Source organism: Arctopsyche grandis, chromosome 9 (genome assembly GCF_051622035.1).
Source record: "Arctopsyche grandis isolate Sample6627 chromosome 9, ASM5162203v2, whole genome shotgun sequence".
Classification (NCBI taxonomy): domain Eukaryota; kingdom Metazoa; phylum Arthropoda; class Insecta; order Trichoptera; family Hydropsychidae; genus Arctopsyche; species Arctopsyche grandis.
Window position 1 is genome coordinate 24,760,483 of NC_135363.1, and position 12,018 is coordinate 24,772,500.

At 31.9% G+C, this 12,018-nt stretch overlaps 1 protein-coding gene across 1 annotated transcript in view; it reads right to left on the bottom strand.

Annotated features, from left to right (window-relative positions):
- Nucleotides 1-12,018, bottom strand: part of mmd (disintegrin and metalloproteinase domain-containing protein mind-meld) — a 214,365-nt gene that overhangs the window by 71,670 nt on the left and 130,677 nt on the right. The window contains exon 8 of the mRNA XM_077438806.1: nucleotides 11,990-12,018. This exon is cut by the window's right edge and continues 41 nt beyond it. Within this exon, the coding sequence (XP_077294932.1) occupies nucleotides 11,990-12,018 (29 nt within the window). The remainder of the gene's footprint in view (nucleotides 1-11,989) is intronic.

Below are 12,018 nucleotides of genomic sequence, written 5' to 3' on the forward strand. Positions count from 1 at the left end.
TTTTCCATAGCCTCTCATCTCTTTTGCATCGCAGTCGTCTCAAAAGGAAGCAGACTAGTTAACTGTCAATTTATTTCATGTTACTTCACGCTCTATTTGTCGTCAATAGAATACACGTATAAAGAGACATAGATAGATAGATAGATAGACACGACCTAGGTAGGAGATGTACATAGAAAAAAAAGTGGGACAAGAAGGGGAGAAAGAGATAGAAAGAGAGTTCTCTTTGATCGGTTCGAACCTTTTGACGACGAAATGTGTACGGATGGGCCGAATAGAAAGAAAAACCCAGAAACTCTACGATACGCTAGTTCGTTCGCCTTTGATTTTTGCTGAGAGAAAATTTACTGAAAAACACTGTTACAAAACTACAGCCTGCTTCTTTTTTCCCCATCTCTTTATATTTTGTGTGTATGTATGTATATATGTGGCTGTGTTTTTCACTGATCTATCTCGTGCTATTTGAAACACTTTCGCGATTCCTTGCTTCGTTGAGCGTAAACATAATATAATAAATGAACTTATTTTATATGTACATTCTATCGTACAGGAAATATTATATGTATACCAACATACATATATTTATATTTTATAATATATGATTATCCAAACGAAAGTTTAGCAATATATTTAAATCAAAGCATACATTTACCATGGAATATTTTAAGTTCATATTATTATACTTATAGATCTTCATCATAAAATAAAATTGTATGGCGTTCTCATATTACCCATATTAGCATATGCTGCACCTATATTTTTATTTTTATTTTACGTACATATTTTCACATACATATATACAAATATACCAGGAAGGCTTAACAGGTAAACCCCAAATGAGCCTTCCTGGTCCACATAATTATTACATAGATACATGTAAATCTAAATATCTGACATCTATGGTCAGTATACATATATTACAAACATCGAATTAATACGATAAATAACGATGAATAACTTTCATGTAACAATACGAATTTTATATTCGATAAACAACTACAGAGACATCTATGGTGAGCAATATGGTGAAACCTAAGATATAACAATAACTAAAGATTCGCAACAGAAAATTGGGAAGGAAACGCCAATTTTACAGGAATCGTTTCAATGAAAATCAGAAAAATTGGCAAATTCTGATAAGAAACGATCGACCTAGACAAATCAAGGTCTGGCCAACAACGAGACTTAGCGGGGAATCGAACTCGTAACATCAAGTACGAAATAATTCAACATTCACCACTAGACCACGCTGCTGGTTATAGAACAATGCCTCCAAAAAATCCCTTGAATAACACATACATATATGTATGTTATGTGTTACACACCCATATATACTTAACAGAAAATACTGCAAACCCGAAACAACAAACTATTAGTGGTAGATATTACTAACAAACTAACTACGAAATTCTATGACAAAATCAATAATAACCATAGTATCTAATACTCTTGTGAAGGGTATCGGTTATTACTACAAGATGTCTACACCCTTCAGGTATAAACACATATTATAATACTTTAGTCTTTAGAATCTTTAGTCAAAATAATATATGTATGTATAAAATGAACTTTTATAAGAATTATAAATGAGTTTTTGAGCTGTACATGATGTTTTTATTATGCTGTACACAATAAATGATCACTAGATTAGAAAATGATCACTAGATTAGTAATTATTAGAATAGACCTAAGGTGTATTGGGAACATAGTTTATGAAAAATAAAAATGAAAAAAATCAAGTTCCTTTTAAGAAATATTTATAACTATTATAATACTTTCTTATTGCGTTTTTTATTCGAATTGTTTCATTGAATTAAATAAGCTCTGAACCAATTATTTTTTACCAAAAATATGAATTGAATAATTTAACAATTGCTTAATATGAAAAGTGAAAGATTAAATTTTATTATAAATATAGGTATGTACATACATATGTAGTAAGAATCCTAATAAAATGAGGTAGAAAATTCAGCGGCAAGACCAAGTAAGATCAAATACCTTATCAAACAAATATTCGTCCAATTAAAAAAATAATTATATACAAACATATTTCATTGAAAAATTATAGTTGGTAAAACTCAAAAGCGACAAACTTGCGCGCGCTTTGAATTTTCGCGTAGACAATTTTCCCCAAAAAACGAATAGCATTACAAATGTTGAATAAATTTGTATAATTTTACACAATGTCGGTGGTGCAGAAAAAAATCTCATCATCTCAATCGCCACCGCGGGATAGCGCGAAACTTTCGTAGGTATTCGCCTGGTAATGTCACCTGGAGACATACACACACTGAAAAAAAGGGACGCGGAGGTTGAATTTTTTTATTCCCTCTAAAAAATGAGACGTGGGATTTCCCTCCTTTGTCTATCATACTACAGGGTGGATGAAAAACCTGGCGGGGAGGGGAGGGTGTCGGAAAAGCGGATGCAAATCGCACCGGTGTCGTGGGAAATAACCTGCTAGGTGGAGGAAACGAGCCAGACGAGGTTAGGCACCGTTTACGACAATAGGAACTCGTAAAAACAATCGTGACGGATTTTATAACTCACTTTTATTGCCGCGGGTGCTTTTTTGCGTGTTGCGAATCCCCCCCCTCTATCCCCCCCTATCTTGCGGTGAGTGCAACGTGTTAAAATCGGACGCGAAGGGGTTAATTGCGAGCTGGGAGTCCCGTAAACCGGATCGCTCGTAAATCGAGTCGTAGGAAAACATCGTGTGCCCCGTTGTTGATGACATTGGTGTACTTGTGTACGGACTCGTATTATATAAAATGAAAAAAGGTCACGACGGCCCGTTCGCAGGTCATAAAAGAGTACCCTTGCAATGTGTAGCAAGCGATAAAACTCATTTGTATATTACGACCTGTACCGGTTTTCAAGGGCTTCGCTCTCTACCTTCCCCTCGTTGTGGTTTATAATGTTTTTTACCTTTTCATTTTAAAATATCACCTTTTTTTCTTTTTGAATAATGAAATTTACCTTTGTTATATTGCACTATGGGCTTTTTTTTAACACGCAAATGATTTCTTAAGTGATATTTTAATATGGCATAAGGTACATATTTATTTATTTTTTACATAGATATATACCAGGAAGGCTTGACAGGAAGACCCCAATTTCGCCTTCCTGTACAATTAATTACAAACAATGCAGCATTTTATTATTACATAAATCACTGTATTTCCAGAAGCTGAAGAACACGAAATAACAGTTATTAATTGATTTATTACAGAATTTATCCATTGAGACATCTATGTATTTTAGATTTGTACATAATTTTTACAAATTGTACATACAATAAACACACAAGATTTGTGACAACAGGAAAGATGATTTTTTGCCAATTTTGAGGAACCGTTTCATCAAAAATTGGCAAACTCTGATAAGAAACGATCGATTTGGAGTCATAAATACCCCCAAATCTAACCAGCAGTATAGCGGATCGAACCCACTGATCACTTGGTGCTAAACATATAAGCTGCCTTTAAGCCACACTGCTGGCTATGTATGTATGTATGTTAACAAATTAAAGCACAGTACATAATTTTTGACTAATTTTTTATTCCATTTTCGGAAAATAATCCATATCCTACTTTATGATCAAAATATTTTTTATTACTTTAAATCAATTCCAATGATCTGATGTATATGATTCTGCATTTAAAACAGAATTACTCCTCTTATTTATAAGTACATAGATTTCAAGTACTTACGTATGTAGATTTACTTTTGTAATTTGTAACAAAAATAATCTAAATATTCCAAATATCCTTGCCTTAACTTTTAATGTATTTCAATTTTAACAATTAATCAAAAGTATGATAGATATTAAAAATATCAATATTTGTATTAATGTCTTTAAAATATTTAATATGAAAATTTAATCATATTGCATTTTATAAGCATTTTAAGTAAATTATGAAGCTTTGTATCATGGTACCTCGACTATAGCGCGAGGGACAAAAGCACCCCGACGTAAACGTCCCAACATAGCCACGAGGCGTCAAAACTGCAGGAGACAAAACCGCGCGCAGACAAAACCCCCAGCTAAAATTGATATTTTAGGTAGATATATGATATTGAAATCGATATTTTAATTTTGTCATATATTTCGGCGCTGTTTTGTTACTGATCGCTTTTGACTGGACATCACGTATCATATTATGTACTTAAAAATAAGAGAAAAACTACACATTTCTAGTAAAAAAATTTAAATACATATGTAGATAAAATTCATTGAAGTAGTGGCTGTTTGACTAAAATAAATCCAAATTAATCGTAGAAAATCAAAGAAGGCGTAAAATAGTTCTAAGGAATAATGATAAGATTCGATTTTAATGATAATAATACCAATAATTTTATGTGTACTGCTAGGAAATTTTATGAGATCGAATCCTAGTAGATTTATTTAAAATCTTTTAAATATTTCGAATACATTAGAATACCATTAGTTCTATCATCGCAATCGTTAGTACGAAATAATTCTTGAAACAACCATTCAATGATCGGTGTATGCATTGTTCTAAATCCATTGGAACAAATAGCAACAGCGATCGGTCTGCTATAAACGCGCCTTATCGTAAACGATCGTCAACTGGGTAATATTTCATTCGAGGGGATAATGGGGAGGAAAGGGGGTTTATATTGTTAGAATCGTGGTCTTCTAACGCCGGGATTTACTATATCAACCTGCCGGCCAGTCGTAAATTTTCGTCAGTTTTTATGCACCGTTGCCACACCTACGCGTTGCACTCCACAAAGTGAAGAAAATCCCCGAGGATGTGAAGGGTTGGGATAAAAAGTGTCCGACATGGAAGTGTTTTGCATATTTACGGGTATTTTCCCCATTGACTCTGGTTGGGGCTTTGGCAAGGCAAGATTGGTTCGAGGAATTGCAAACTGGGTTGGTTCGAATATTGACTGTCTGGGGGCAGAATAAGGCAGTGAACTTGTTCGAGTTTATGTACATAAAATGTATATATTACGATTCGAGATTTTGCTTAGTGTTTTTAAATGTCGCAAAGAAATACTGTTATATAAAAATACAAATTTAATAATCAAACAATATATAAATACACATTTTCAGTAATTTATTTCTGTTATTGACTATATACATATGTATAAACATCTTTATTTCAAATACAATAGTATGCACGATTTGACTTTGAGTTGAGACTAAAATCATGATAATCTTCGAGCAATGAATGCTCTAACTTATATATATGTATATATATATATATATATATATATATATATATATATATATATATATATATATATATATATATATATATATATATATATATATATATATATATGTATATCTAACCTACGTAAGTTGATTCAAATGGCGAATTACATTCCAACTGGTCAAAATATATTACAACTGAAAGTACAGTTCAACTATAAGTTGGTACTAGGTAGGATGGAGATGGATAAGGTTTTCGTAAAAACGTCACTCGACTAGTAAATGGAGTTGGAAAGTCACATTTTTGTTTTGAACACATTCTTAGTTGTCGTAATACGGTACTGATAACCTTTATTGGTAATATCTAGCAAATATTAACGCATTATTGAATTCTAAGGCATTCGTCATAACATCAGAGATGTCGAAACTCAATTGTTATATTACAACTGGCGCACATTGTGCTTTTAGAGATATATGTAATTTAATAGTTGAATTATATTCGAATATGAATAGCCTAAAACGTCAGTTGGAATAAATTAGAGCTGAAAATACACCTTAACTGTAACTTATATACTCATATATAGCTGGTAAAGCGGATGATAGATGGACAAAATAAGTGATCAAATGGTACCCGAGAGAATGTGAAAGGGTACAAAGAAGGCCACAGGGTTGAAATTAGAAAATGTGTGAGAGTTTCTCAAAATGAATGGAAGGGTGCTGGAGACGTCTTCATCCAATAGTGAATGGCGAATGACTGTAAGTAATGATGTCTCATATTATATAATAAGTTTGAAAATTAGAAAACCAGTACATTTTCTAAAAGGAAATTTTGGACGACGTAATTTGAACATTTATTTGAATTTTAGATACAAAATGATGAAAATCATTTTTTATTTCTAACCAATTTAAGAGATGGTGCGAAAATTGGCCGCTTAAGGGTTAAACTTCGAGTGCTGTTGGCAGATTTACGCGTCACGAACTTCGTGGGCTCGCGAAACGTTTTTCGCACAGTCGCTTATTGTTATCGGCACACTTTATTGCATCTTTTGCGTGTTCTCGCCATTGTTGTTGTGTATGTGCAATTCGAACTTTCACCGAACTTTGCCTTTGTGCCAGGATTTTGCGGGATATGTGTTTAATGATTTAAGACTCCTTTTTGTGTTTGTGGGTGTATTTTTATTTAACGTTTCATACATAGATGTATATTATGTCATACATAGAAAAATATATTTTATGTCATACAGACTTTGTAATATATTATTCTTAACGACGACGACGACGTAGCATTCGAAATATATTTCATGCAAAGCTCAACAATATAAGGTATTGTGTAGACATACTTTCTATTGGATAAAAAGGGCTTTTCGAGATATTATAGTGATGTTTACACTGATCACATTTTGTTCAGTAGCAATAATAATACAAGACTTGGAATAAAATCATCTTTTGAAGTACTATTTTCAATTTGAATGAAAAAAAGCAATTAAGTTTATCATACTTCCATGCTGTATAATTTGCTTAAATTAAAATCGTTTAAGTTTTAATTTATATATTTCTCACACACCGAAACATTGGCAACGACAACAAAATAATCTTTCGAAAATTTAATTATTTTTAATTACAAACATCCCATAGTACAACTTTAGATATTTGGAAAGCTTCCAGAATGGATTTTTCGAATAAAGGCGACACAAAAACATGGAATATTAATCTAAAGTTCACACTCGAGTTTCTCTATTCATTCAAAACTAGATATATTTGCAGTTTCAAACTTATCAACGACAGTTCTTCAGTCGGAAAAATCTACGAGGTGCGGGTGGAATTTTCCTGGAAATTTATCGAAATAAAAATAAACGAGCGTTTTAAATTTAATGCCCATATCGCGAGCGTCATTTACAGACGTTTATTATTGCGAACGAATTCGTTTGTGCGAATAAAAAACGATCGAAATTCGGCCTAACTTTGTAGTCGTTAGCCAAATTAAGCGTACATAAGCACCTCCCTCGATTCGAATATACGTATAATCTACACATATATATTAGGAGTTATTAAAAAAAAATCACTGATTTTCTAAATTGAATATACAGATGAGAATTTTAAGACTTGAGTTGAGTCTATTTTGTGAAAAGTAAATATTTAGAAGGCTGAATGGGTCGATGAACAGAAGAAAACTCGTGGTATTCAAAGAATGAAAACTCCACAGTATACATATATTGCAATAATGAATCAAGATTGAAAATACCGACATGATGACGATGATGTGAATTTGATTCAAAAAACTATTAAACGTTTGATATTACGCGTAGGTGGCGAGATGTCTCCACAATTAACCAGCTGTCATTACGTTGATCTGACAAACGATTCTGAGTAAATTTTAATTATTAAACTCCTCTAGCGTACTCTACTTTAATGACAAATAACCCCCCCTCCGAATGTTGGTAAAATATCAAAGCGATTGGAATTAGTTCAAAGTCAGCCCACAAATTTTGTGAAATAATAAACAGCTCATAGAACTAGCATCAAAGTAAAATATCAAGCTTTAGCTTGTAATAAAAACCATCTTTATGAAAATATAAATAAGTTTCAAAAATTGATTAAAAATACACAACTTGGTGGATTAAAAAATACACTACTTGGTGGAAGACACTACTAGGTGGATTTTATTTAAATACTATATTTTAATACAACAAATACCATTTAATGCAACATTATGTTTGTATGTATGTATGTAAATTTATTGAAACAAATAAAATAAAAAGCATAAAAATCAAGTTTTGTTTCCTAAAATACACAAGACTCCTTCAAAGTGACTTTTTATTTTTGAGAACCAAAGACAATATAGTAAGTATCTTTGAAATACCATGAAAATAGTTAAAAATGGGTTAAAAAAAAATGTTCTTGCGTACCTAATGCTGGTGAATGGAATGCTTGTACGTCATTTGCTTTGGTCGAAAATGTTTGAGGACCCTCTGCCATATGTTATCCAACGTATATATTAAATATATAATATAATATAATACTTAAGTCCAGCAATAACGATCTCGGTGGCCGAAAAGCTTTGTAAGCTTGGCCAATGCGTTGTTTTGTGAGCACCCTAGAGGGCTTTCGCGCAAAAAAAATTTCGCGCCTACGTCGTTCGTTATTATTATTTTTACTTTTACTAGTGGTGGTGTGCCCTTTTGGCGTGTTGAAAGTGGGTTAGCAGACGAAGGGGAAGTCGCTGTACGCTCCATTTAATCCGAAGAAAAAGCGCGAATGGCGGCGGTCGTAAATAGGCGTCGAAAAAAGGCGCCAAAACCGACGTCGGTAAATACAGATCAGATTTCTGCGAACGCGTCCAATATAAATAACATAGAAAGACTGGAAAAAAAGAAATTTCTGGCTTTCGAGCGAAGACGACAAACAAATTTCAAGTCACCATTATATATAAGGAGTTGAAGAAGTGAACCAAAATATTTCTCGAAGCTTTATATTTTTTTACTTAACTATTGGAATGTTTTTCTTTTGAAAATTCTGTTGTATTTATATAGTAGTTTAAAAAATCCAAAAAATGAAACTTCCATAAATGAGCTGTTATAAAATAAAACAAGTCAAGAAACGCTAGTCTTAAAAAAACTGACCACAAATTAAATAATATCATAATTTTTCTCTTTATATTTTGACTAAGACATCATTAGACAAGTATATGTACTAGGGATCCCAATCGAATATTCGAGTATTCGAATTATTCGTCTGATTTTTCAGCCATTCGTTATTCGAATATTTCATCAACTATTCGAATATTATTCGTGTATATATTTTTTTATAAACTAAATACACAAAATCAACATAAAAAGACTGATGACGAAGAAGCCGACGATTATGAATAAAATAAAATATATAATGGGGATAATTGTGATAAAAATGAAGATAATGAAGAAGATGAAATATCTACATGTGAAGGAACGGATTTTTATTCATTAAATACGGAAATTTTTGAAGAAAATCACTTTTCGATCGATAATAATCTCTACGAAACTTTAGAAAACATCAGAAAAATAATACGAATATTTATGAAGTCACCGGCGAAATATACATTTTTACAAGAAATCATAATGAAAAAAGAAATTAAAAAATTGAAATTATTATTGGCTGTAAAAACGAGGTGGAATTCAATGGCAACTATGATGAGATGATTCATTAAAATTTATGCTTGGTACATATGTAATTACCTTTTTTTAATTTTCGAATATTCGAATAGCTCTTGATTTACTATTCGATATTCTAATAGTTGAAGTCGACGAATATTTGGGATCCCTAATATGTACAATGGCAACCAGTGGGAAATATTGTGAGTATATTGGATGGAAGATGAATATGAGATATCTCTCATTCAGTGGTACCCTATATAACGAAGAAGGAATCAAAACAAGCCACAACTGTATTGCTTAGACTTTGTAAGGAAAATGCATGGAATCAGAAGGATGAATGTAAGCTAGAGAAAATAAATGAAATATATGAAAAATACTAAATTTATAATAAAAGTAGTATTTAGATATAATTTTACTAGCTTTTAAAATACGAATTTTTGTATACAAATTGAATCCACTAGTATCCAAGTGCACAACTAGTTGTTTAATATTCAATACCAAGTTGAAGTATATATACATACATACATAATTATATATATATGTACTTTAAATAAAAATATGTATATACATTTTTGATGCAATAATTTAAACACGGCTTAGTTTCCACACATACATACATATGTATGTACGTGTTGAACTGTATCATCCAAGCTTGGCATTCAAATATACATATGTACATACTTCATCAAGCTCATCGATATATGTATGTATTTGAGCGTAAATTTAGCAAAACGGAGCATCTGATATTTGATATTAACCCTTGCATTCACAACGGAAGCTGTAAGATTAAATACGGCGCATTTGATAAGGACATACATACGTTTGACGAAGTGAATTGTTACAGATGAGCGATTAGATTGGAAATTTAACGACAATTGAATGTATATTAAATTCTATCTTATTGTATTAAATATCGTATATATGTATGTATATAAATTACAGATTATGTCCGGTAGCAAAGAAAAATAAATAAAGTGTATGAAATTAGGATGGAGTGCATTTGGTCGAACGAACATCGTTTTTAAATCAAAAATGCAACATTGTCTGAAGAAAAAGATCTTCGATTAATGTGTTTTGTCAGTAATGACGTATGGATGTGTACGTACATATAATGGTACCCAAAGTCCAATTCACTCAAAGGAGTATGGATCTCTGCATGCTCGGCATTACGAAGATAGATTGGAAAAGGAATACGTAGCGGAGAACTATGACAAAGGTAGTAGATATAATGGAGAGGGTGAAGTGATTGGACGATAGGTGGATGAAAAAAGTGCCAGATTGGTACCCAAGAGAACGTAAAAGGTTGAAAGGAAGGCCACAGGGGAGTTGGATGGATGAATTAGAAAAAAATGTGGGATGAGATGGATGAGATTTGTCCAAAACAGAGACAATAGGATGCGTGTTTGAGTGGTCTTAATACAGAAGTGGATGGTAATTGATGATGGTACATAAGAATATTATTATTTTTGTTGATGTCATTTGTAATGTTTAATGATATTTTTGAACATGGAAAATCAGGCATGATAATATAAAAAAATTAATTTTCGTCTATTGCTAATTTATAAAGAGAAAGTATAAACGGAATTATGTTTAAAAGAAAGAAAATATACAATTGAAAATAACAGAAAAACAATACAAAATTATGCTTCTTGAATAGGGATTGAAGATTACCGTCAAATTTCATAAATCGGTAAACGGTAAATGATTTTTCCTACTATCGGTATATTGGTATTTACCGGTAAATGAAAGAAAATTTTTTTTTCGCGTATAAATTTACATGGTTACTAACGTAAACTTAGATTAAATCATAAATAATTAAAAATAAATCTCGGGTGATAATGTCATAAACATGAATTAAAGTAAATTCTTAATAATAAATATTTTTTTTATTTTTATTTTTTAACCTCTCATGTTTATTTACTTAAAGTTTGGACCATTTGAAAGTTTCAATAAAAATTGTAACAACCGTTTGATCACATTAATTACGATTTAGTTGGTCTGTGTTGCCAGTAAATTTATCAATTTGAAATAGCCACATTTAATACTGAAAATAAACAAATTCCTAACCTAATCCACAATACGCCATCTGTATCGATTTTCAATGTAATATTATGTAATAATTTGCCTGTATGTGTACTTAATTCGCGATAAAATAATTACCGGTAAGTTTTACTAAATTTATCGGTATTTACCGATGACGAAATTTTCTCGATTTACCGGTAAACCGATATTGCAATCCCTAATACCTACTGTATACGCAAATGAGGTAATAAGAGTAGGATTTCTGATGTTTTTCTTTGCTCTTGAGTTTTTGATTGAGGAAACCATTCACTGTTCGTTTTGAAAGTATTACTTAAATATAATACATTAATTAATATGAATTATTAAAAAAAAATACTTTATCGAGTGTTGTTCAGTCTGCCAGATATTGTAAAAAATGCGTCGAAAAAATATAAAGCAATAAACGAAAAAGGCCGCTGGAAGGAACTGAGCGGTGATAAATTTTAAAATTTGAAAGAAACAGTCCGGGAGGCTGGCGCGCGTTTGTAGGGATTTGGCGTGTCGGTTTCGTTGATGCGATATTTATGCGGAAGGGTGGGTTTAGGGCGTGTGTTTATGTGTCCCAAAAGGGCCACAACGGTGAGTGTCGGCGGCTGTTTTTATTACCCACCTGTTTGGAGGTCTGCTCTGCGCCGTTGG